Source organism: Scophthalmus maximus, chromosome 13 (genome assembly GCF_022379125.1).
Source record: "Scophthalmus maximus strain ysfricsl-2021 chromosome 13, ASM2237912v1, whole genome shotgun sequence".
Classification (NCBI taxonomy): domain Eukaryota; kingdom Metazoa; phylum Chordata; class Actinopteri; order Pleuronectiformes; family Scophthalmidae; genus Scophthalmus; species Scophthalmus maximus.
In genome coordinates this window covers 5,702,397-5,730,247 of record NC_061527.1, presented here as the reverse complement: position 1 = coordinate 5,730,247, position 27,851 = coordinate 5,702,397, and the positions used below count along the sequence as shown (strand labels likewise).

The window sequence follows — 27,851 nt, the reverse complement described above, 5'->3', positions numbered from 1 at the left end:
CTCGGCTGATAAGGGCCCGGGGGGGGGGGGGGACGAGCAGCACATCAATCCTGCGCAACGAGTGACACGCCGGCGCGCCAACGTAGATTAAGACTTAATGAAAACCAAATCAGACAAGGAGGAGGGAGAGAGGAAGAGACCGAGACATACAGCTCCTCGGAGATAACTAGGGAAGGGCAGTCATAGAGGGAGAGTCCGGTCTGAAGGAGAGTCAAAGTTGGACGCAAAGGAAAAAAAATCACAGTTTGGAGTTCTAAAAAAGAAGAAGTCAAGAGAAACAGGTTTAGCAGAGGACACAGAATCCTTTGGACAGGTATTCCCAAAGTGGAGAGTGGTGAGCTTAAAAAGGAGCAGTTCAACATTTTGAGAATCCACTTATCTGCTCGTCTCGTGAGAGAGAGCCGGCTAGATTGATATGAACTGCATGTCAATACTAGAAAAAGAGTCTGAAATTTATTGAAGTAAAAAAAGGGGAAAAATCGATACCGCTCTCGGGTCTATACAGCAAATATGGAGCTCGAGCTGAAAAATGATTAGCCCGCTGTAATATAAATACTGAAAGCCGGGGGAAGAATCAGCTAGCCTAGAAATGTGACAAGTATTTTAAAAGGTGGTTACAAGTTGAAGCCATGACGTCACACGCTGGTTAGTGAACTGCCCTCTTTGAGGCCTCAGTTTAGCATTTTTGGACAGCACCGTCTTGGTTCTTTGAAGCCAGAAGTAACCACGTCTGGAGGAGTGTGGGGACGGGATTTTTCTATAGATAGGACCATACTTTACAAAATGAACATCATAATGTATTGGAGAAGACTTGAAACTAGAGATTAAGACCATGAACTCCTCAGGAAAACGTTCACTGACATTATGAATCAAGTGAGAAGTAGAATCATCTCCTCATAGCTTTCCACAGAGACTGACTTTTTGCAACCAGTGGAGTCGCCCTCTGCTGGTTATTCGAGAGAATACAGGTTTACAGGTCCATTTTTAAATACAGCGTATGGTTGGTATAGCTGGTTCAGTCGGAAGGCTTAAAAGCACAGGACCCAACAACAGGATTACTTAACCGTAGCAACACGTCCTACTTTCCCATCATTACTAATACATCAGTCTCCCACTATCCTGTTTTAAAGGACATCACATTAAGGATTAACCGCGACCTTTAATCATGGCAGAAATCTTCATCTACCCTTAATCACTGCCACAATCTGATACCTCAGATACGCTCAGATCGTCTTCACATTAACCAAGTAGAGAGGAGGCCCGTGTCGCGTCGTTATCGCTTCATTTTAACTTAAACATTTACCTCAAATTGGAAAAGGAAAAACTCCAGGATCAGAGTCAGTTCATCCGTATCTCTTTCCCCAGGATTCCTGACATTTCACTTGACGATATTCAACAAGGGGAGCTGCACGAGGCTTTCGGAGAGGACGGGAGGAGCCGACTGCGATCTCATCTTGCTTAATGAGGTGACAACCACATAGTGAAGGATGAGTGTTTTCTCATCAGCAGTATAATTCAGGTTTAGGCCCGTTTAGATGGAGGTCAGTGGGCTTTTTAATAACGGCCTACATGGTCCGCCGGCTTTGGTGTGCGTGTGACAAGAGTGTGTGTAACAAGAGTGCGAAGGGGGATGCTGCAGGGAATACAGTTCACCTTGATGTCTCCGCTGATTAATATATATTTGTGAGGACTCGGTCTGGCACACCGGTGCTCACGCTGAGGCCAGTACACGTACACGCATATAAAGATGTATGGGCCATACTTTAGTAGGAGGACAAATCCTGGACGACTCGCAGAAGTCCCGTCCAATCTGAACCTAGAACGAACAATAACAGCCAAACCACAAGACCACGCAGCAGAATCACGCCGACAAAAGAAACACCAGGGGTTTTTAGGGGCGTGTGGATAAAAAACGTGCTTGCGTGTAACACTGCCTCATTGTGCAAATTGGAGGGGGGGTGTTCCTGTATACTGCTATATTATACAATGTGATGACGGTTGCCACTCGAGTGTTTCTCGACTCCGACAAAGCGGGGGGCTCAGCTGCTCGCCATGCCCTCGCATTGCTTCACTGCATACACACGCACACATCTCATCGGGGATAATCAGCCATTTCCCCTGCCTCAGCACGACGTGCTGTGTGTATGTGTGCGTGGGTCTCTGGGTGTAAATGGCGCTCCCTCTCCATGTGACAGATGGGCCTCCACAGTAGCAGTTCACATGGGGGTGGCAGAAAGTCACTTTTGGATGCGATAACCTTCACACCTCCCAAGAAATTGGGGGGGGGGGGGGGGGGGGGGGGGCGATGAGGGGGGGGGGGGGGGGGGTGCAGGATTCCCGTTGAACTGGACAGATTCAAGATCTGCGCAAGTGCATTGGCAGGATGTGTCCGGGCGTTGGAGACCACCAAACCGAGCCAAACCAGGCCCCGGTGGGCCAAAGCAAACCGAGCTGCAAACCAAAAAAAAGCCTGTGCAAAGAATCAGTTGTTATTATTATGTAAATTGCTTTGGTAAATATGGCTTCGAAAAAAACACAAATGCCAGCCCTATAAATGCAACTGCCAGATTTAACAATGAATGTGAATTAGAGAATTGGATTAGAAATTGTGAAGTGAAGGAAGGGGGGGGGGGGGGGGGGGGGGGGGGGGGGCAGATGGCCGCCACAGAAGGTAAGGACCGGGCAAATGGACACAGCCTCGCCTTAGCCGTTTGTGCCTGCACTGCTGCAACCAGGCGGTTGCCTTTGTCAGATTTTGTGAAAGTCAGTGGATATGTGCTGTGGCCGCCTCAAATCCCAACCTACTGCCCATGTCATCGATGAAGCAACTCGCAACCTCCCGCATGTTCAAACAACGGCAAAAATCACATTTAACACAGTGTCGTATTCACGAACTTGTCTCACCCCATTGTCGGTGGTATGCAGTGATACTGACCTCGACCAAGTAACGGTCAAGGTAACGTGAACGTTCGTAGTTTATATTTAACTGAAGTGATGGAATAGGAGGCAACAGCACCGACAACTTCTGTGCACTTCCTAATAAGATTTCTGAGAAGCCTAATTTCCCCCCAACCAGTGCTGCTGCACTATTTGCTTTCCAGATGGATACAATTACAAAATAAACAACTACAACTATAATAGCTCTCAGCTTCGAAATTAAGTTTTTAATGCCCCTTGAAAAAAATAACTAGGTTGCCCAGATGGAGCATGGAATCATGAGTACGTAATCGGTGTGGCATTCTTTTCTTTCTTGTTGTCTTTATCGCTCCAGTACTTCTCTTCATACGATCTTTCTCATGAGCTGTCAAAAAACCTGTAGACGTAGTTGCTACTTAGTTTTTAATATCTAATCATTTCTTTGGTTTAAAAAAAAGAAAAAGATCAATAAAACATGATCATGACTCATAATAACCAATATTTGTATAGTGGAGACACTGAAATCATAGTGTGCGGGTATACAGTATGCGTGCGTGTGTTTTCATGTCATTTTCATGTCATCGTGTCATAGTTGTGGGGGCCAATTTTGGTTCAAAAACATAATTTTGAGGACATCTTGGCCGGTACCCACAACTTGAAAGGGCTGTTTGAGGGCTTAGACTTGGTTTGAGTGTAAGGGTTAGGATGAGATTTAGCGTAGGGTAAGAGTTGGGGTTCGTCACTCACTTGTGATGGTTAGCGGTTGGGGTAAGGGGCTATAGGGAATGTGTTGAACAACAATGAAGACTGCTGATGCTCTGAGCGCAGAGTGCATATACTGTACGATGGGTCACCACCTGGAAAAGGCTACTTTTTGTACTGTTTTTCCTCAGCCACTCTCCGGATGCATTCTCGACACGCGGGACATCTCCAGGGGAGCTTGCCCTGCATGTGTAGCTCCTCACGCTCAGCTGTAACACAATGTCCTTTCAGTAACACCCACACCTCCATTCTTCAGATTCAACGCACTGTCCCCTCGCCTTTCCTCCCTCACCACCCATTCTCTTTCTCACTCTCTCTCTCTCTCTCTCTCTCTCTCTGTCTCTCTGTCTCTCTGTCTCTCTCCCCCGTCTTTCATCTCGCCCTCCTTCTGATCTCATGCCGCTGTGCCAATGAGAAGGAGCAGACGGAGAATGGAGGGATGGATCTGGGTCACAGGAGGCCATGCATCTCAAGTCGCCACTGCGCCCCAATAAAAAAAGGGGGAAAATGATCTGTGGCTCGTCGGCCCCCCCCGGTCCCTTTAGCCTCAGGCGTAGACGTACAGACAGACAGACAAGAGGACACACACACACAGCCGAGCCAGTTCCACGGAAAAAGTGCTCATCCGCCCCTCCCATCCATCATCGTCCTTTCTTTCCCCCAAAGCAGCAGGTGCACTGAGACCGAGAGCGCACAACTGCTGCATCGTACGGAGACACACTGGGTCTATTACCTAAGCGGACGCGTGACTGTGTACAATGGTTCTGTTTCCCAATCAGTTTTAAAATATCGCAGTGGTAACGGAGGCAATTTGCAAGAGACTTTAAGCGCGAAATTTACGTTTTGGATACAACGGCCTTTAAAATTCAGTGTGCTTCTCTGTTGTTCTGTCGTGTCTCTCACCTTCCTCTTCATCCTCCTCTGCTTCCGTGACCTGCACGTCTCAAAATAAAACTATGGCGGCAGCTGATTTTAATTTTTATGAGGATTGATAATGCAGTCTATAGGTCACTCAGTGTTTCCCCTACCATTGAATTAGGGCGGCGCCCCGCCCCTCCAACGAGAGCCCCCGCCCCCCCTTAAAAGTCAAATTCATTTTAATCATTTTTATTTTTTATTTTAAATATAATTAATATATATATATATATATAATATAAAGAAGTAATTTAAGGTCACTCCCCTTATACACATAATTCTTTATCCCTGTATAAAAGATTGTGGATGAAACTTAACGTTATTTGTGAAACCTAACCCTAACCCCCCCCCCCAAAACCAATAAACCTAGGGGAATCACTGGTCACTTGTTTGTCGGATCAAAGGTCATAGCCCCCGAGTTTAAAATTGATAAGGATATAAACCAAAAGGTTAAAAAGGCTCACAAAAAAAAAATCTTGTCTTTACATCTTATCTGCACCCAATAAAGTTAGAAGAGGGAAGAACAGAGGGATGCGAGAGGGATGGAGGGGAACTAAGACTTAGAATTCAAAAAAAAAACAGAGCTAGAAGCAAACAAACTGTTTAACAAATGCACAGTGGCCATGGGAGTGCGAGAGGGAGAGGGAGAGAGCTGCAGCGGCCGTGCGGCAGAAAAAGCAAAATCTCATCATCTCCTCATTACCACGCTTCCCCGGCTAGTTGGGCTGATTTGGAGAAAGCAGATTGCGTGCTTCGATCGCTCCCCCACCAGGTCCATGTCAACTTTCACCGAAGCGTGTGCGGTCTCAAAAGCACTCCGCCGCCGCTGCCGTTCGGTCAAACCTCGGCGCTGCCTGCGCGCGTGCTGGCCTCGCTCATCACAAAAGCTCCGAGGGACTCGAGTTAATTTAGCCGTCGCGACCGCAGCCCGCAGCTGTCCCAATCGCGCAAACACCAGAACGAAACCATCGACTCACGGGGGACGTTGATTACCGACTGCGCGCCGCAGTCCGGGGAGGGATGGAGACGGTCTGTCGACGTGAACATTGCAGCGCAGAGACTCTGGCCTTTGTGGGCATGTCGCGTGGCAAACGATTGCAGTATGTGTAATTACGTAACACGAGGTTTCTTTCCATTGGATCTTTCTATTGTTTTATTGTCCCAAGCAATGTAAAGCTTCCTGGATGGGGGTGGAGACGAACAGGAGGTTGTGAGAGCGTGTGTGTGAGTGTGTGTGTGTGTGTGTATGTGTGTTGTCCATTTTTTTGCCCCACGTGTCTCTCCCTCGCCCATCAATGGCGGCTTTAGTCCATTAGTGCAGAAGTCTGGGGTCTGCGGGGTGAACAGGAATAGGTCCGGCTCTTCCATTTCAGACTGTGGGGTCACTGGCTTTACAGTCCCTCACAGCTAATGACCATCTCTGCGAACACACTCTGTAATGTGCACACACACACGCACACACGAATACCCACACAGACGGCAGGAAACTCTTCATCATTCCGACACCTCAGAAGCATATGTAGGCACACACACACACACACACACACACACACACACACACACACACACACACACACACACACACACACACACACACACACACACACACACACACACACACACACACACACACACACACACACACACACACAGTTATAAAAGGATGCAGAACGCACAGAATGAAGACGCTCGCACACCGACGAAGCCCTTGGCTGGATGCACGTCACTTTGCAGCATTTTTGCAAGATTTGATTTGGGTCAGTGATACCAGACGACATCCCGATGCGTTTCCTTTGTGTAAATGTATTTGATAACAGGAACTAAAATGACTGGTCCAAGCTGCTGAACCGGCTTCCTGTGAATGACTCACAAACAATTACTAATTACGGTACGTAACAAGAACAAAGACATTTCTCTTCACTATTCGGAAAACCAGTCGAAGGTCATTAAACTGCTGTTAATTCGATACCCAATGGAAAAACTTGTAGACCTGTACATACTGTGCGTTCACCCATTTCACTCGCGTAACATATTTACATGAAGGAAAAGAAACCTCACTCCGTCCTCTACCCACTGCAAACGGAAGATTCCCTCTGCTATCAACTCCGCCGATGGTGGTGAAGGAGTGTCAGAAAGCAAGTCAATGGTCCAGTTCGTTAACTTTGTTTTTGCGGTGAAACAGACACACGCCCGAGGAACGTCTGTCTCTCTCACACCCTCAGTTCATGAAGTGTAATTACCGAGTGCAGCAAACGGCCCCATTGATCAGTTCAATCAATCAATCTCTTTCTATCTCTGTAGAAATGTAAGATTGATTTTAGGCAGGTGTGTAAACGTCGAAGCTGGTAAAGAACAGGAGAAGTTCTTGCTGTGGGTTAAAAAGCACCCGCCGGGGGGGGGGGGCATAGGGGTGAGAGACAGGGAAGGACTTCAAATGATGGCCGAGGAAAGAGACAGAGAGAGAGAGAGAGAGCAACATTCATGATGTAAGAAAAACATCAAAGCGGCGGCCAGAAATTCAGGCCTCCTACCACATATGTACATATACGTCCAGACACAAAACAAAACAGGAGAGTATAGATCATCTCATGCGTGAAAGCGTAAAAACATGTCACTGCCATATACAGCATATGTATAATGAATATATGATTCCAACATCCATCACAAAAGGAAGCCGAACCATGACACACTCGGGCGTAGAAATATATAGAGCAGGATATGAAAAAAAAAGAAAGATGTAATGCTCGCTGCCGTACAGTATGAACAAGAACACATGTGACCTACATCTACTGTAAAACAAATGGAATCACATCTGCACTGTGATGAAGGAAATGAAACGCGCACACACACACGCGTGCGCACAAATAAACAAACACACACACACATGCCCAGACACACACTACAAGTTTGTAGACCACAATGCCGTCATCCTTTTATGGATTTAAGGGGGCAATTAAATGAAACATGAGAGCATGCACGTGATTAAAGATTTATCAAGCCCAAGGTCCCTGAAGCCCCTTCCCTTTATCTCACACACACACACACACACACACACACACACACACACACACACACACACACACACACACACACACACACACACACACACACACACACACACACACACACACACACACACACACACACACACACACACACACACACACACACACACACACACACACACACACACACACACACACACACCTTCTACTACGTGAACCATGTGGGGAAGCAGGAAGGAAAGCATTGATCTCATTAAAATAGACTGTACAGATTGCCACTGAACACCCTCCCCAACGCCCCCCCCCCCTGTCCCGCACAAGCACACAAACACAAACACACACACACCAAACACTCCCCTATGCATGTTAGTGTAATTTAATAAGTGAAGTATAAACGTACTATTCATTGAAATCAATTAGCCAGGGGCTTCCTAACTTTGAACACATATCCGTGGACCCTCTGGAGACTTGGCGCTAACGTGATAAATTGAGGTCAACAGCACAGACTTGCCACACACACACACACACACACACACACACACACACACAAACACACAAGTAAATACACACACAAACACATAAACCATGGGCTCTGTCGTTGTAGCTGCCTGCAATTATAGAACTCGCCTAGTTCAGACATATCTAGCAGACATAGCGAACACACAGGCTCTTGCAACAGATAAATTAAAAAAATATGAAAACTTGAACCAGACGAGGAAACAGAAGCGGCTGTGAGTGTGGCAGCGCGTCGCCATTCCGCCAAAGCGACCCGAGATCGGCTTTCTGTGCCTGGTCCAACTAACACTATGGGGAAAAACTGCCAATTGCAAAACAGTTAGTCGTGTGAGGGAAAGTGGTTTTTGACAATCTTTCTGATGATTTAGCCGCACTGATGAATTAAGTAAGCGCCACGTCATCTTCGCACCAAGCTACTGCTTCAAGCTTCTCCGATGTGAATATTTTCTCCTGTGTACGTGCGAAGGAAGTCCAGCGTTCATGACGATTGCTGCAGGTTTCCAGGGAAAGCAGAGTTTTCAAAATCATCTCATCATAGTCTTTTTTTTCATCCCTCCATAAATCTCCCAAGCACACATTTAAAAAAGGGCAGAATTTATTTCACCTGCCCGCTTGTTTCCCCGCTGTGCCCTCTCCTTCCGCCTCTGTTAGAGCTACCCACCTCGTGCAACTGGATTTTTACTCAGACCGACCTTCCGAGTTCGTCTTCCCTCTGGATTTTCTACGAAGTGCACGGGTCTCTTGATTAGAGATGTGTCTCGAGTGCATTCACATGAAAATACAACATTTCTATGCTCTGTGGAGCACGTGAAAACACAATCTCGCAGACACACACACACAAAATCAAACTCTGTTAGGTTTGTGAACCGTTGGGGAACACAGCGACCGGGCTAATCACTTGCTCTCTGCCGGGACGTCGATTCACCTGGTGGTATTTCAGCCTCGGTCAACTCTGACGGGGCGATGTCTTCCCTTGCCCCGGGATCTCACACACACACACACACACACACACACACACACACACACACACACACACACACACACACACACACACACACACACACACACACACACACACACACACACACACACACACACACACACACACACACACACACACACACACACACACACACACACACACACACACACACACACACACACACACACACACACACACACACACACACACACACACACACACACACACACACACACACACACACACACACACTTGTGTCGGTCACGCTCCGCCAGTTCCCTCAGCCACACTATCCCCCCACTATCCCCAGCACCGGACTAAGGATTTGGTTTGGTGGTCGGTTAGTTGTTCGTTAACGTGCACATTCAACTGATCCTGGTCCTTTTTTTTCTCATTCATTTGTTCCTGAAGTCGGAACAATGACTTCACAACTCGGGACACGGGACCTTCCGTGGAGCAAGTGAATGCCCAATTTGTATTTTGTAAAAAACAATCCTGTAGAGTTAAAAACTATAATTTTCTGGCATCTAATGAATTAGATTTACAGGTAAATGAGGTCTGGGCCCTTTTAACAGGACAATGTTGTGCAATTTGAAAAAGAAAAAAATCCACGACTGTCAGAAGGAGTAAGAAAGCGAATAGAGAAACTGTGAGGGGTCTTAATTACGGAGGACGACCTGAGATCGCCTCTCCCTCCCTCGGCTCGTCGCCGGCAGAACCAGAAGGCAAATGGAAAACTAATTATTCGATTTGAACAAGGATTGAACTCATGCAGAGTCATGTCAAAGGACGGTGGAGACGAAGATGGAAAATGGTGACGGACGACGTCGGGTGGATTCAATTTGCTGGACTGCGGCAGAAAACACGTTATAATTGACACTATTTTTCGGATTTAAACTTCTGGCCGAAAGAAGGTGTGTGCGTGTGTGTGTGTGTGTGTGTGTGTGTGTGTGTGTGTGTGTGTGTGTGTGTGTGTGTGTGTGTGTCTGGAAAAAGTAAGACTTGAGGGCATCTTCACAAAACTGGCTGCTTTGATTGCAGCTCACCTTCACAACACTTCTTTCTTACACAGTCGGGGGGGGGGGGGGGGGTGTTGTGGGATCAATACCTCTACTCAAAGTAAAGGGATATTGTCTTTGCCCACTAAATAGCTTTTCACTTCTGCTGTTTGGGGAGCAGGAGGCGGTCCACCCTGACAAAAAACAGCATCGGTGTTCAGAATCCGAGTCCCAAGTCCCTTTAAGTCCAATTCCTCGGACTCTAAGTCTGTGCAAACGAATCTTCTTTGAAAATGATTCCTTAACATCCAATCCGGCTAATCAGAAGCTCCTGGCGCGCGAAAGGCCAAGTGCCGTCATGTGTCATCGGGAGGGATGTCGGGGGGGGGGGGGGGGGGGGGGGGGGGGGGAGAGACGACACATCAACAACATGGGTCCGTTGAGCTCAACTGCGGCTTTCGGTCACAACCGGGTCACTGGGTCCTCTGCATGCAGAACGGCTCGCGTGTTATGTCTGGCTCCGTGCGAGTCCGGTCGCACGTGTGTCGCATAGTTTAGTAGAAAAAAAAGAATTAAAAGGAGTGTGCGATTCCAGTTTGGGCGTGTAGCAGTGTACATTCTGTGAGCTTGAAGTCGCGCCCGTTCACCGTACCGCCGCTTTTCATGTCATTTCTCGGGAACAACCTCGGAGGTTAAATGTGTAATGGATGGAACCGCTTCCACAGCTGGCGGAGCAAATATTAGTGAAGGGGTGAGTTGAAAGTATAAAGTTTTCTCCCTAGCGTCTAAAAATCTCCGAGAGGTGACCCAAGGGGGCCATTATAACACACACCGCGGGCTTTTTTTATCTGGCTTGTTCCTCTACGAGACGCTTTTAATTTGATTTTCTTGTCAAAAAATATCAACTGGCTGGGATTAAATACAGTTGTGGGATTTAGTGGCGGCCGCACCTGAGCCCAGCACGCATCGCAGAAGTGGGAGTCGGTGAGCAAACAGGGCGCAAGAGATTTGCAGATGCGCCACAGCAGCATCCTGGGATTCACTCCGCCGTCACTGGCCGTGGCTCCGGATGAACAGAGTCAGTGCTTCCCCCTTCATCCCGACCAAACGGAGGCGATGGGATGAGTGTGACGACGTTTCAGACTGAAGGTTCTAGCTCACTTGTACTAGTACAATTAGACGGCATCTCAAATGAAGCTCAGAGGGTCAACAAGCTGCTGGGTGGGAGAACCTGAGGGAAGTGAAGAACGCTAAGTGAAAGAGAAGGAAATGCACGGGGCCTAACTGGCTAAGTGGAGAAGATGGAGGACGGTACTGAACCTCCGCAGTGAAAAGCTTTTAAACGCGATCCATCCGCACGAACAGAAGAAAAAAAATGAAAGTTAACGCATCAAAAGACAAAACACCACTTCTGCGAAATCGATATTTCTAGAAGGAGGAGTGCCTCGGCGAGCCGTGGCCGCCGCGCATGCCGACATCGGCAGACGAAAAAAAGGTAAATCACTTTTGGACAAAAGCCGCTTTGTTCTGCGATGAGCGTGTCAGAGAAAAGGTCAGAGAATTCCTCCTTCGACCTGCGAAGCTGATGCTGAAGTGCGCGGATACGTGACGCGGAGAGACGGAGAGGCGCTCGCATTCTGATTTCCTGTTGTAGTTTGTGATCACTTCATATGTGTATGGGGGTTCGTGAGTAGACGCAAACTTCGCTCTATTCGCGATGCGCCACTTGCTCGAATTCAAATATTTGACGTGAACATTCACTTTGCTTGTTTGGTATGAGAGAACTATTAAAGAGAGAGAAAGAGGTATGCTGCATTTCTTTTGTCATACGTGCAGTGCCTGCTCATGCCAGTGTGGTCATTTGCATATACTTGTATTTGTGTGCCGACGTGCAGCGCTACACACTTTTTTCTTGTTAAATGTTAAAAATTTAAAGCCGATTAACCTCGACGCATTTGATTATAATAAAACCTCCGACGCCTGTCCAATGCAAACAAACATCAACAACACGAGCATACAAACAGAAAGGACACACTCGTGAGAAATCCTACGCACAGGCGTGTTGTTTTTTTTTTATGCAGACAGTGATTTCGGAAAAACAAATGGAATCACGAGGAGCTCTGTTAAAATACGAAAAAAGAAATCGAGTGTGAAAATTCTTACAGGGAGTACCGCACTCGACCAGATAATGCAGATGTTGGATGCGAGGACACAGCGCTGTTCATCATGCTCGCACACACCGAAACCGATTGTCAATGCATCTTTTTTTAAGTGTGATGTTGTCTGTCTGTGTGTGTCTGTGTGTGTGTGTGTGTGTGTGTGTGTGTGTGTGTGTGTGTGTGTGTGTGTGTGTGTGTGTGTGTGTGTGTGTGTGTGTGTGTGTGTGTGTGTGTGTGTGTGAGGGGTAAGGAAAGCATTGATGGCCCATTGAGAAGACGTCGCCGTGCTTCTAAACATTCAAGAGCATGCTTCCAATGATGCATAATGAGATGCGGGGGGGGGGGTGGAGAGTAGAGGGAGGTAGAGTCCTCATTGGTCAAAAGGCCAATGCCAGGAAAGAAGAACGACAGAGAACTCGAAAAAGGTGACGATGGAGGCAGAGGATGAGGAGATACGATCCAAAGAAAAAGACCTTTCCATCACAAGCAGAAAACAGATGGGGAAATCAGTCCTCCCACCAGAGGAATCCGCTCTCGCTCGCTCTGCGTTTGGCTCCTCCTCCCCACGCCGCACACCTTCAGCGCGCGAGGCGAAGTGCAGCTCGCACATCAATACATCCTGAGAGACTCCTTATGTTGCTCCGGCAACCACGGCACGCATCAGCCGTTTCGATTCTTCTTTTACTTCTAACACACCTCCAACGTTCCACTCATCATGACTAAAAAGACGAACGGCCTCAGAGGATAATCAGAACAAAAGAGGTTGGTTTTTTTTCATCCTCAATCAGCTCTGGTTACACACACACACACACACACACACACACACACACACACACACACACACACACACACACACACACACACACACACACACACACACACACACACACACACACACACACACACACACACACACACACACACACACGCAGAAAACACTTCAAGTAACACAGGAAAGTGTTACATTAGCATTGTGTCACAGTGCTTTTTTATGATAACCGGCATTACTGAGCACTGGCTATAATATCATCAAATAATACCCCCTCTCTCTCTCGCTCTCCCCCGTCCGCCACCTCGCCCCAACACCCTGCGGCGATTGACAAGCACAATCCCCTCACTCACTCCCAGGCTTAGGAGGCGTGTGTGTGAAGGAGATAGTCGTGTGTGTGTGTGTGTGTGTGTAATCTACGTAAACAGCTTCATTCCAAAGACAGATGAAGGGAAGGGGACAAAGAGACGAAAAGAGAGAGAGTGCAAACTAAGGACAAGAGTGAGACATGGAGGAGAGAAAAAACAAACGGGTTGTGTCGGATCTCAGCTAATATTTTCAAGGCTGTCAATCCCCAAGATCCTGTGTTAAAGAGCAGTCCCATCACTGGCTACAGTGTGTCTTGACTGTCACTCCAGGCAATAAAACATGAATCCAATCTTTCTGTTTCTCATTTTCGCACGCTGAGCCAAAATTGTGGACGGGACGTTTGTTCTTTTTGCGTTACGGATTGAGCTGTGTGATAACTTTGGAGGATGTCTACATTTATTGCTTTAAATAGGGGTGGACAAAATAATGGAAACAGCCGCACACCACAGTGGACGTCCGCAGTCTTTGGAAGTTTTGTGTCGGGAGTTTGCGCCGTTCTTAATTCTACTGCAAATGCATATCAGTCAGCTTGAGCACCAATAATCGATATCTTACCAGCCTACAGGTTCGACCTCTGGTTGCAGATTCTTGGTGGCTCTTTTTCATCGGTTGCATACTCACAAGGTTTACAACTTTGGTTTCGATTGTAATGATTTCAGCAAAGTAAAATACTTGAGTTAGAATAAAGAAAGTGTGTTTATTTTTTTAGAATACTCCAAAATGTACTTGTTTATTCAGCCGCTGACTGGCTATGATTATCACATTTTGAATAATTGATAATAATTGATTTATATAACCTCTCGATAATAAATTCAGTCTTTGTTATCGGGATGTATTTTTAGCCTCTGTGACTGTTCTCCGCTGACTTATGCAATAATGCAGAGGTATCGGGCCAAGCTCCGAGCGTACACACGTTTTTTTTCCTGACAGACTGTTTCTGTTTTCTTCGACACCTTCAGAGGTTCTTTCCAATCCGCCTCCGCGCAGCAGGCGAGAAAAAAAAAATCTACTTTCACCCAATCTGAAAACAAACAGGCGCCGAGACGCGGACTCTTTCCGAACGGGAACAAATTCACAAGTACACGCGCAGAATTGGCGTCTCGTGTCTATTTGACACGAGCCGCTGGGATGTAATGACTCAAACAGGGCGAACCAACGGCTCGTTGTCCGGCCACAGGCGGGGACGGAGAGGAGAGGGGAGGGGAGAACGGCACACAACGTAAAAAGAGTAAGAGGAGAGGAGCAAAGACAAAAGGAAAAGAATAAGGAGAGAAATGAACCAGAACAGAGAAAAAGACTTTCTCTCACTTCCGTGTACGACTTCTCATGCGAACTTTTGACACTCAAGAACTCAAGGGGGCCCTATCTCGCCCGTCCGACCGGCAGACTGGTATTAGCAGTCCATGTTTTATTCATCGGCGTTCTGCGCTGTCATTTCATACGCCGCTCGCTGACTGCGTACGCCGGGGCGACGGAGCGCAAGGTGAAAAAACAGGATTATGGCAAATGTAAATAATAACAAATTTTTTTTTAAAAACGGAGGCGCATGAAGACGTTGGGTTAATCTGAGCCGGGGATTAATGCCATGATACCCTGTCAGACACGGCTGGGTCGGGGGGGTGACAACAACAGCACAACTCAACAACATAGGCACAAAGAGAGTGAGACGTATCTAACACACACACACACACAGGGTGAGGCAAAGAGGATTGTAGTGTTATCAGAGGTCGACTTTGCGGCAGGGGAGACACACAACGCCAGAAAAAAACGCATATTCTGACAGACGGGACAGATGTTGGGGGAGCTGTGCGCAGGAAGGAAGAGAGATGATGAAAACAGGAGAGAGAGAGAGAGAATTAACAAACTACTGAAACGGAGATAACTCCAAAGTTTCACTCCTCAGACCCGCAGCATCGACCCCGCCGGGGGTGTCAACATCTCTGAAGGCCCCGGAGGACCAGTCGAGTTCTCTGACACGTCACTGGTCCGTCAGCCAATGATGAGTCAGCTAATGTGATGTGTCGAATGTAGGTAAAGTCAGGTTAAGAGTTTCTGTAAGTGTGCATATTATAGTGAGACTAACTGGAACTTGTGGAAGGCTCACCTCTATTAAACTCACAGTTGAGTGTCCAGAACCAACCTTAGTATAAAAATAATGCTGCCCTTGTATCAAATGATCTACTGTAAGATTTGTTCTCGGCAGGACGCACACGTCTACTAATGTTGGCTCGACTCAACGCGGCTCTCATAACTCTGAGGCAGTTGTGTGATGTTCACGCTCGGCCCAGGTCAAAGCAGCAAAAACCAAAAACACAAAAAGGCAATAAATAAACCAGTAATACACCCTGACTTGTCAGTGACACCGGCACTGTGCCGCAGGCGCCGACCACCCGTCGGTGTGATGGACAGTTTCCACAGTAGCTGTTCGTCCGACACTCTCACGTGTGCTCGTTGTGTTTTTTCGCTACGCAGCCACCGATTAACAAAGAGCAGTTTTTCTCTCGTTACGGAGGGTCAGTCAACAGAAACAAGACACGTGAGCAATAGATTCTTTGGTCCGGCGGTGGGTACGGTATAACACTGGCATTAACCCCATGTCAAATTGATACGCAGCCACGCTGGCCAGCAGTTGCTCATATTTACCGTACGCATTCGGCGGACGCGGCAGCATTTGCGGTTACGTTTCTGTCCGCTTGGTGACTGTAATATTTATCCTCCTTTATTTGATTTTTTGGCCTTTGTCGACAGTATTTGCTACCTTGGTCCGTGGGGCTTATAGGCCGTGAGCGACTGGCGATGTTTACCCTTCTCTCCCCACGTCTGTCTTGTCACTCACACGCACATGCACCGGAGGGGATGCAGGTCCTCCTATATGCCCCGGCTGTTGGAAAATATACATGTCTCATACATCTCCAGACTATAATGTATAATGCATTAGGCGGTTTACAGGTCTGGCCAGGTTGGCTCTTCGTGTCAACACAAAGGCATCACTTCAATAGGGGGAAGGACAGAGCAGGGTATCGGACGCAGAGATAGGACGGTGGGCAGAAATAAGTAAGACAAGACCAATAAATGTACACAGAGGCACCAGGGCTGGGAAAGGAGAGAGAGAGAGAGAGAAAGAGAGCAAATGCCTCAGGCCAGAACTGACCTCAGCTAAAATTACCCTGCTGCTGTTTTGCACCGCTGCACCCAACACCCATTCAGCACACCAGGTATTGTTAACTTGTAGAGCATGATACAGTGTCCGGGAAAGGTGGCGCCCCGGCGCATATTTGGCCATGTCAACGGACGACATCATATTTAAAGCTACAGTGTGTAATATTTGGAAGAACTTACTCACAGAAATTGAACATATTGTCCATAACTGTGTGTTCACATATGAATACGTAATCACCTGCAACACAGAACCGGTGTTTTTTTCGGTCAACTCTGAATGAGTTGAATATAGTGACATGAGGTGGGGACCCGACCGCCCGTGTGAGTCGCCATGTTTGCGACGTCGTGTTGAATACGGCTGATGCGCAAAACGGTTCCAGAATACGTCGCATTCGCGTTAAATCTTCAGCGCTGCCGGAAACGGGAAATGGAATCAGCGGTGCGCCACCGCAAACTGTCCCCTGTCGGGTGCTCGGTTGGTTGCGGTTCGCAACTTTACCACCAGATGCCGCCAGAAAAGTCCAAAAATGACACAATGTAGCTTTGAAGGAGGCTCTTTTTTTGGAATTCAAAGGCGTCTATTAAGAATTAAATCGCATGAAATATTCCTAATGAGCAATCCTGTGAATTTCTCAAAATTTTGTCAGCATGTGCAGCTTCAGCATTTAGCTTCAGAGCTGCCAGAAGTTCTCATTTCATAACAGTGGAATGCCCAACATACTGGAGCATTAGCGTTACGAAGGGCTACTCCGGAAAAAATGATCTGATATGGACAATAATATATGGTGTTTGTTCCCATGTTGCCATCACTTCAAGTAGTGGTTCTCAAACACATTCAAAAAGATGATAATAAAACATTTAAAAAGCACATGAACAAAATTTTGCACAATCAAAATCTTGGGAATAATTCCTTATTCTAGAAAAACTGGAATAAGATGATAATCTAACTACATTTTTTCTATTTCTACATGAGTGACATGTGTGAGTTGTGTTGCCATCTGTTTATGAAATGCTTTCTCTCCACGCACACAAAGCCTACCAGATGAAGCACATGCACAAATATACACATGTGAATCAGAGTCCCACAGCGCTTCACTAGGGCACAGAGCACAGCAGTGGCTCTCCGTCTCTGGAGAGAGAGAAAAACTGCACCGGGTACTAATATGATGAACGTTTGCGCCGACCCTCACTTTGAATCTTTGCGTGTGTGTGTGTGTACGTTGGCCTTTCAGAGGCATTGTGTCTCTCTTGTTTTTAATATATGCGAGTGGTATGTCACACAGTATCGTGTGTGTGTGTTAGTGTGTAATTGATTAAGCAAGCGGTCCCCTTGACCTCATACTCGCATTAAATATGCGCCCCTTGCTGGGCTACAGAGAGCAGTGTGTGTGTGTGTGTGTGTGTGTGTGTGTGTGTGTGTGTGTGTGTGTGTGTGTGTGTGTGTGTGTGTGTGTGTGTGTGTGTGTGCGTGGAGAGGGGAGGGGGTGTCAGCAGGTGACTAAAATGTATTTTGTGAGTCTACCAGTTCTATCCCTTTCATGCCTGAAGCGCTTCTCTGCAGTCTCTTATTACAGTGTCATGTGTGTGTGTGTGTTGTGCTCACACACACACACAGCAGTGGCGTGAAATGTGTTGTGATGTTTCCCCTATGGGGAGCTGGTCTCAGACTGCAGAGGAGACGCTCTCCTTCTCAGACCTGCTAAGACTCATTGTCCTGCTGTGACACACACACACACACACACACACACACACACACACACACACACACACACACACACACACACACACACACACACACACACACACACACACACACACACACACACACACACACACACACACACACACACACACACACACACACACACACACACACACACACACACACACACACACACACACACACACACACACACACACACAGAGAGAGAGAGAGAGAACTTTCTTCCCACCCTTATATATTCTCTTCCTATCCCGTGGCCTGTAACTGTTACAAAACACTAGGTTTTTCTCGGTTCATTGAGGGTTTATGATTCAGAATGTTTTCATATCCTCTGACTTCACACTGACTTAGACAACTCCCGCTGACAGTGGGCGACACATAGGCAGGGCACGATCGTAATTTCCTAGAGTCCAAGGTGACATCTTAATAATGCTTGTTTTATCAAAATAACGACGCAAAATGTAAAGTTTTTTTTGGGGGGGATTACATAAAAATAAACATAAGATGACAACACTCACAGTTGAGAAGCTGTAATCAGGAAATGTTTGGCATTTTTGCGAAATAAGTGACTATGAGCACAATAGCATTGCCATCGATCAGTACGTGTATTAATTAAGCAGCACCACCAATCATTGCAAATGCTGTGTTAATCACGCGATTGTTAATGAATTCTAAAACTGTAGTGAACCAAAGAAAATATTGGTCAACTAATATTGTACCTATTGTTCAAGCAATCGATCGGCCGCTGGGGGGGGGGACATTATCACTGGATTCACTGAATTGGACACAGTGCAGTCTACCTGGTAGACACAAACAGGGAACAGGCTCCGTTTTGGTTTCGTAACACCTTGATCCGTTCAAGGCGGTTGGACCAAATAAAAACTGGTTCTCATTGTGATAAGTTGGTCCATGCTTGTTTTTTTTGTAGGTGAAAAAATATCTGCAACAGTCGAAATGTTCCCGATGCGCTCCGCCACCTCGCCACTACTGTTTGCTTCCGTTGCACGTCCTTCCATCGCGTCCTCCTTTGGTGACGCGTCCACGATGACAGTTGGTTCCACTCCAAACTGGTGGAAACGCAGGCCCGGTTCGCTTCGATGGAACCAAAGTTCAAATAACCCTGAGAAGAACCCGTTCCAAGCACCAGATCGCCCCCGTTGATGGAAAAAAATCGGACATTCGGAAATGTTCTCTAAACATTAAAACAGTTAGAGCTCGCCGGCTCCATAAGGTTGGGTGAGTTCACAGTTGTGTAAAACATATGTTGTTTTAAGATCAACCCCCCCCCCCCCCCCCCAGATAATAATGGCTTAATCCTGGAAGGATATTGATGTGGCGCTTTTTCGCCTTCTGGAAGTAACACAGACGATTCACCGACCCAGCGAGTACTTGGTCGGATGAGAGCGTATCGACCGAACAAACGACCAGAGACAACGGCCCGGAGAAATTCTCACCGATCAGTGTTTTTATACTGCAGTCGGGCCGAGGCCATTTGAAAGGGGGAGACCGCGGAGCGGTGCGAGAGAGGCAGAAACCGCTGGAAGCCAGCGTGAGATTCAGATAGCAGATGATTTATTTTACAGTGGCACTTTGGATTAGGCATGTTTAAATCCACTTAAAGCCGCTGTAAAAATGATAAGGCCTTCTTTTTTTTTCCTGTATATTTTCCACAACTGAAATATAGGTCATGCGGAGCTGTGCAGAGGTGGAGAGTCTCTGTGCGTGCACATGCACATGTGCATGTTGCGCTCACCACAAAGAACGGCAACAAGCGTGCGCAAGATCCCCACCACCACTATCCCGTCTCCCAGGGCAACAAGACCGGAATCTTCCGAGAGGCGCGTTTGAAAATGAAGAAGGGGAGAGGGGAGGAGGAGGAAGACGAGAGAATGAAAGAAAGAGAGAGACCAGGCACAGAAAGACAACCCAATCTAGCAAGACTAGATTGTAATACAGCTGCTAGAGGGAGAACGCTGGAGAGGAACTATCTGCTGGGAGACACCTGCAAGTGTGTGTGTGTGTGTGTTAAAGGGGATGGTGAGGCGACTACAGACTGATGGCAGAGACACTACAGCTCACAATCACAAACATACGTGCAAACAGTTACAGTTACACCTGAGCGGGATTTGTACCGTTTGTACCCCGGAGAATTTCAACAAGGTGATGAAGACACCAAACTGAACACAACTGCACGGTTGTAACTGGAACCATTTTGTTCAGAAAGTAGGACAAAAACAGCCAATTTAATGGAACAACAACGGGCTAAAAAAAAATCACTCGTGTGACAAATTCCTTAACTTGAATTGTCCGAAATCCCACGTAAGTAAACTATGTGTAGTGAAAAAGAACAGTAGCATCGAACCACGAGTTCAACCACAGAGGTCCGCAAGTCTTTAGCTGTTCACATTGTAATTCATTGGAACAAACATCACAAGCAACCCAGCGCGAAGAGAACGTGTTCATCAAATAGAATATAACCTTTATAGATAAATAACCCTGACTGAAGGACATTTGTCGGTTTTTGCAGGTTTTCAGTTTTTCGTTATGAGGTTTCCATTTTGAAAGTGAGAAATGAAGACCGCTGACAGCCAAGGGGAAGGTCAGAAAATGTGTTTTTTGGGCTTTGCTGGGCTAACTTCACCATTACCCTCATAATTATGCGAGAGCTCCTGTTCCCTCTCCATTTGCCCCCCCGCTGCTGCGATTCTTCCAAATTATCTTGCCTCCATTCTAAATCATCCCCGCTCTACGCTCCCCTGTTCCCCTCAATCAAATCTGTCCGTTCTTTTTCCTCCTCCTCCTCCTCCTCCTCCTCCTCCTCGTCCTCAGCCGCCTCCCTCTCTCCGCCCGAGCTTTGCTGATGATATTGGGTTTATGAGGTGGGGGGCGCAGAGGTAGTGCTGGCATCTGCTGGAGAAAGGGGCTGGCATGCCGCCAGCCACTGAGCATCGCTCCGGCAACCGGAGTCACGCTGTTGGATTTATCTCCAACCAACCTGTCAGCTGATGCTCTTTGTGGACGTAAGACGAGTGGGCATAGCCTCTTTGGCATTCGCACTGCCAAGGTACCCACAGGAGATTTAAAAATGGAGGGGGGGGGGGGGGCATAGTGGCAGCTACAATGGCGAGGAAGTGAGACAGCTTTAAAGACGGCAGGACCCAACTTCCAACACAAGCTGTGAACTGAAGCCCTCCAAGGAACAGAGTGTGCACAGCGGGTACAATTGACAGGAGAGAGGGAGCAAAGGACGGAACGGAGTCTGAGGCAACGGCCGCGCTAATAAGTTCTCGTTTCAGAAAAGGGCGCTCCGCGTTTCATCTACCACAGGTGGTCGAGGCTGACGCAGTCTGTCTTCTTCGGGCAGAGGGTTTAGTGACCGGAGCACGGGAACTATACGTGGTGACTGATAAGACCGTGTCCGCCTCATCGTTTCCAAAAGTCTCCGTTTATGGTCACTCAGACGCCGGAGTTTCAGAAAAGTCTCCGGGTTTTTGGATTAAAAAACGTCGCAAAAGTGATGCATTTTAAGACCAAAACATATCACTGTGAATGTAGCCTAAGGCACGGCAAGAGGGAAAGGGAACATAGAGTAGACCGAGTAGGGAGGAGATTGGGAGAGTGACGTACGAGCCCAAGAGGTAGGCAAAAACCACATTTCTGCACATTTCTGCCACACACAAAGTGGCTCAGCTACCGTGGGATTCCATTCATCTCGTGGCTCAAGCACCGGCTTTTTCGCAGTCTCTCTCTGAGCAAACGCCACCAACCAAACAACAACAAAGTGAGCCGTACCTGTGTGAGGGGAGCTCATTAAAAAAATCTAATCCCACTTCCATCAAGCATTGCCCCACTAAACGTTCAATAACACCAATCAGTCTCTCCCGTCAATGAGTCTCTTACTCGTAAATGTCACGACATTCAACGCGGGGAAAGTCCCAAGGTATCGGGCAGCCGCCAGCACGGAGGGGCGTGTGGGATGAGAGAATCGCCGGGGGGGCGGGGGGGGGGTTCTGTATGTACCGGTCCCCAAGATGAGTCATGAATCAATTGGCCACTAATAAAACCCCATTCAAGCAATTAGCACCGTGGCCAATTTTTTAAGCGCCGATTACTCGGCTGTGTGTGTCCGTGCAATTTTTTCCTGAATGGAGCAGAGTCAGAGGCAGTTCAAGCATGTGACCGGTCGCTTTTTCCACACATTCCTGCGGTTATCGTCTATGCAAATATGTAAATTTAAACTCCAGGGGCCCACTGGAGCAAGAGGCGCCCTTGACAGCCGAAGAGCACACAATTTCGCGATCAGCCACATCTAAAGAGCCACAGTATTTGCATTAGCGCACGCTGCATGGCACTAGCAGTGAGATGTCAATGCTTTTATCAGCCCCATTTCAGACGTGACATCATTTATGACTCCCGTCATACGTCCAAAGCGTTATGAGACGGTACGGCGAGGTGGACTGTCTCTCCGATAAGAGCGCTGACGTGATAACGAGATCATTATGAAATGGGCCCCCGGCTCGGACCCAGCCAGCATGGAGGGTAGCTCCCCTCGTGTCAGATGCTTTGCAACCTGACGTGAAACTAGCAGCGAACGGGTAAAATTCCTGCGGCCATGTGACCTGAAAAACGGTCCAGGATCAGCGGTCAGGGGCACTGACATCTGCACAATAACAACCGAAAGTGAGATTTCCAGAGGGGGCCCCCGGGCAAAAACGATAAGCAGCTTATTCTCAGTGCGACTTCACTCATTCAAAAGTTACAACAAGGATATATTGAGTCACCCACAGCAGCTCACAACGCTCTCCAGTTATGTCCGGGCCAGCTCGTATCAAACAGCAAGAAGCAAAATCAAACAAGGGTCTGGTGCCAAAAATGAATGCATCGTAGATCCTTGGCACGATTGGGAGTCCTTGTACAAGTCCAAGACTCCTGTTTGTAACATACATGACGGAAGACACTGAAGATTCATTAGGAAGCGAGCAAAGATGTTTATCGGCCAGCGTTGACGGACAAAAAGGCGGCAGTACTTACGACAGTTCTCCTCGTCGCTGTTGTCGGAGCAGTCGTCGTCGTCGTCGCACCTCCACAGGGTCGGGATGCACCGTCCGTTCTTGCACTGAAACTGCCCGGTTTCACACTCTGACTCCGTATGAGTTCCTGCGTTTGTCAGGGCGCAGAACGAGGCGATCAGAGGGAATGTGGACAGACGTTTGAAGGGATGCAGATATCAGAATAAAAAGGATGTGAGGGTTAAGGACACCCTTAAGTGCAAATAAAGTGGCTTTAACAAAAACAGAACCACTTTTTAGGAACAGTGGTGAATTCAGAGTCATTTACAGAAAAGATGCTAAGCACCAGACTGAGGCAGAAGAGGACTCAACCAACACACTGTTTACACTGCTGGGCTTTTTTCAGTTTTTGGAGGTTAGGTATTGCATCAATCACCAGGTTTCAAATAACCAGGAAACAAATCGTAGATCATCTTAGTATTGGGTGTTCTGCTGCTCTAAATCTTCCTCCTATAGGCTTGTGCTGCTGCTGTGATACATGTGTGTTCATCTACCCAACCGTGTAAAAATGACTGACACATTTGCATTTGACTTATGATTATGATTAGTCCAATCTTAGATGTGACCATGGCTGCCCGTCACCGGTGTCCTGCTGCCACCTCAACATGAAGGCAAATCGACGAAATCCGTATTTAAAAACTGCAGCTGCTAATAACCGCAGCAGCAGCCTGCACTTTGTTGTCCACATCCCCACAAACAGCACTGTTTGGGTTATGGGGGGGGGGGGTTATGTGGCATCATCAGCCTACTGCCTTCAGACACGTGTCGGGCTTGTGCGATCTGTGCCTTCCGCATATTGTCACCTAATAATGGCTCAACATTGTGGCTCAACTCCACCCGGATGAATGAACGCGTCGAGCCCAGGTGCTCGCGCGTAACGGACAAGGAGGAAGAAGAAGGCGAAGGAGTCGATAGCGCAGCACTGGAGAAGACCTCACTCACTGAGAGACGAGTCGTTCCTGTCAGCCGGCTACAGTCCCAGTCCCAGTCCCCCCCCCTCCTCTCCTCTCCTCCCCTCCCTCCTTCCCACCAGAAGCGTCGCCGTGCGCGCTGCGACTGCGCCTCCACTCCAGCGGCGTCTTACCTTTCGCGCAGTGGAGCTCCATGAGCAGCATATGTAACAGCACGAGCTTGCCGACTTCCGTCCACATCTTTAGATCCTCGGGACGCGCGCGGCTCCGTGCATGCAAGAAAAAAAAAAAAAAAGAAGAAGAAGAAGAAGCCACTGGAGAACCCTGCGCGGACCTCTCGCTCTCTCGCTCACTCGCTCGGAGCTCCTCTCGCTGCCTCGGCTCTGAGTGTGTGAGAGCAGCTCGCTCCTCTCTCTGCTCCCCACTCTGCCTCTGCCTCTGCCTCTCCCTCGATTTGAAGCGGTGACGCTTGTGGGCGGGATGAAGGAGAGGGACTGTGCCCGCGGTTCACGTGCGTAAAGGCGGACGAACCACATGGAAGCGGTTGTAATAGCCTCGAACAGCTGCGTCATGTAGAGCAGGGATGCACCACACCTCCTAATATATATATTTTTTAATTTTATTATTTTTAATAAACCCATACCAAGCATGCTGTCGTTATTGTTGAACACAATTGAAAATGGACGTTGTCACCTTGTCCGGAAAATGAAGCCAACGCGGCAGTGCCTGCATTCTCTGGACTCACCAGTGGAGGGCGACTCACTGGTTTGCATTTTCTATGCATTACATTACATTACATTCATTTAGCGGACGCTATTGTCCAAAGCGAGTGCATTACAGTGAGTGCATTCAACCATGAAGATACTACTCAAAAGTGCAAGAATTAATAAGTACATAAACATTCTTTAAATAGGCAAAAAGTCCCTTTTTTTCTTTTTTTATAGAAGTCTGTGGGGGGGGGGGAAACCTCTACTTCTTACGTGATTTATAACGTCAGTGAACATTTTCCTTAGGAGTATTATCGTTTCAATAGCTATAGTTTCAAGTCTTCTTCGATACAGCGCACGATGTTAAAGCTAAAGTGTGTAATATTTAGAAAGAACTAGTTCACAGAAATTGAATATATTGTCCATAACAATGTGTTCATATATGTATAATCACCTGCATCACAAAGAACCAATGTTTTCTTTTCCATCAACTTTGAATGAGTTAAATATAGTTACATGAGATGGACCCGACCTCCGCGTGAGTCGCCATGTTTGCTACGTCGAGTTGAATACGGTTGTTGCACAAAACGGGTCCAGAATACGTTGCATTCACGTTGAATTTTCAGTGCTGCAGGAAATGGAATTTAGCGGTGCGCCACCATAAAGTGTCCTCAGTTGGTTGCGGTTTGCAACTCTACCACAAGATGCCGCCAGAAAAGTAAAAAAAATACACACTGGGGCTTTAAAGTTAACCGTAATACGCAAACCAATGGGTGAGCCAGAGTCTGCACAGTAGTGAGCCTTGGAGTGGAGCCACGGTGTCAAGATCCCACCAAGGCCTCAACCCAACATTATGCTAAGCTACGCTAGGCTTAGTTATATGTCTCCTAATGCCTGACCAAAAAACTGATATGAGAGTGGTCCCAATTTTCTCATCTCATTTCATTCTCAGCAAAAAGTCTATTTTCCAAAATGTCAAACTATGCCTTGCAGCCCTTCTGAGGAGAAACAACCAGATATTAAATGACCCTTAGCCTAAGCCAGAGGTTAAAATGAAACCTTTGAGTGTTATTCAACATTCAATATTGAAATTTAGTTTTTTAGCGGCTCCAATGAGACTGCGGTGTAAAATGCAATTTCACAAAAATATGAGCAACTGTTATGGATTGACCACATGCACGTACATTATCTTCTACGTGTGACCACATTATACCAGTTTCACTCTTGATTTTCTCTTGCTGCGTTGCAGCTCCACCTCCGTTCGCTCTCTATCTGTTTACCGCCACCTCTTTTTAGACTAGTCATCTAATATGTGACATAATTTTCATTTTAATATCTGGAACATTCCAAATTCCCATCCCTAATCCAATCGCTGTGTAAACAATAATACTCTGCTGCTCTCAAGCTCCAGCTCCAGTAACTGTTGCTATGGGAAACAAAAACTATCAAAGAAACAGGGGCACCAGTGGCAATATAATATTTTATTCACTTTTACTTTTCTCATTTCCCCGAAGCGGAAGCCGTTTCTTTTTTTCTACTGTGGGCAAAAGGGCTATTTTCAGTCGTCGCCTTCTAAAGGAGGCGTATTGAACAGTTGAGTAACTACAATAGCGTTTCTTTATATAGAAAAAAAAACACGAGTACTATTTGTCGTAAGGTTCCAGGGGGATATGGGGCTGACAGATTTTCAGTTGGCTTGAACAGTAATCTTGGGGGGAGCCAGTGACCATCTTTTGATGAAACAGAGTTGGGGGCATATAATCTGCAGAAAGGCAGTGAAGGAAGCAAACATTCAGAGGATGAAGACTAGAATTTGAATTGAAGGAAGAGTGTGTGCAATGACAAGGGAACAGACAGGTCTGTTCTGCTGCACGGTGCAGAGTTCAGCTTTGACCCGCCGCAGCTCAGCACGGCTCATGTGCATGAAATGACTTGAATCGACGCATGAATAATGAATTGTACGACTGTATAAATACAAAACAAACAGAAATTTTGCCCCTTATACATTATTCAATGAAAAGAGTGTGAATGAAACATTAAAACGGCTGGCACCGGTTTCGGAAAACAGTGAGAAAAAATATGAATTTGCATCACCTTCACTTTAACTGCTTTACCTGCGCTTGTTGTTGCACAGTTTCCCCTCAAGGGAATAATGCGCCACATGAGAGAAGCACGGCCTTTGCTTGTTAAGATTCTAAAGAAAGTCTTGTGGTATCATAGTATTTGTCTGCAAAAAAATGACTTTTTGAATGTAGTTACATATTATGTTAATATAAAATACATACACACACCATGTTTGTGTTCAGTACAGTAACTGCTAGTATTTCCACGTCTATTCAGTCTACATCATATGGTCTGTGACATGAACAAGAAAAATAATTTGAGCACAGCTGGTTACTACGTCCTCAGAGAGTTCATGTATAACGTTGAGGTGCGCTCATTATGTTTTATGTATTCACGCATCTACTTTTACTGTACACGTACAGTACGTGATGTAATCCGTCAAGACGAGGGGATTGCCCCGTGTGGGTAAACCTACAGTGCAGGAACCCTGCAGTAGCAATGAGTTCATCGACATGAATTAGAGCAGAAGAGCAAGAGCAGGTTTTCTGTTCAGACTTGCCAGACAAGTGCCAGCAGCAAGGTGCTGGGAAAAAGAAAAAAAAAAGAAAGAAACGATATACCAAAAAAGGACAAAATGTCTGGATACATAGAATTAACGGCTTCCTGAATATAAATGCTGAAAATTATCACAGCATTTTTTACTTTTGCGCTTATTATTATTGCAAGCAACGGCCAGCTGGCGATTTCAGGAAAAAAAAGAAGAGAAAATATACTGTAGGTTACTGTCGGGCTTCGAGACGTCCACGTTTATGTACCAGTTAAGTTGG

At 46.9% G+C, this 27,851-nt stretch overlaps 1 protein-coding gene across 4 annotated transcripts in view; it reads right to left on the bottom strand.

Moving 5' to 3' along the window:
* The window catches only part of lrp8 (low density lipoprotein receptor-related protein 8, apolipoprotein e receptor), a 150,385-nt gene extending 125,608 nt beyond the window's left edge, over positions 1-24,777 (bottom strand). For all 4 annotated transcript variants that reach the window (XM_035648150.2, XM_035648151.2, XM_047336906.1 and 1 more), the window contains exons 1-2: positions 24,427-24,777; positions 23,305-23,430 (exon numbers count right to left, since the gene is read on the bottom strand). In XM_035648150.2, coding sequence (XP_035504043.2) covers positions 23,305-23,430; positions 24,427-24,493 — 193 coding nt within the window. In that variant the 5' untranslated portion in view covers positions 24,494-24,777. The remainder of the gene's footprint in view (positions 1-23,304; positions 23,431-24,426) is intronic.
* Between the last annotated feature and the right edge of the window lie 3,074 nt (positions 24,778-27,851).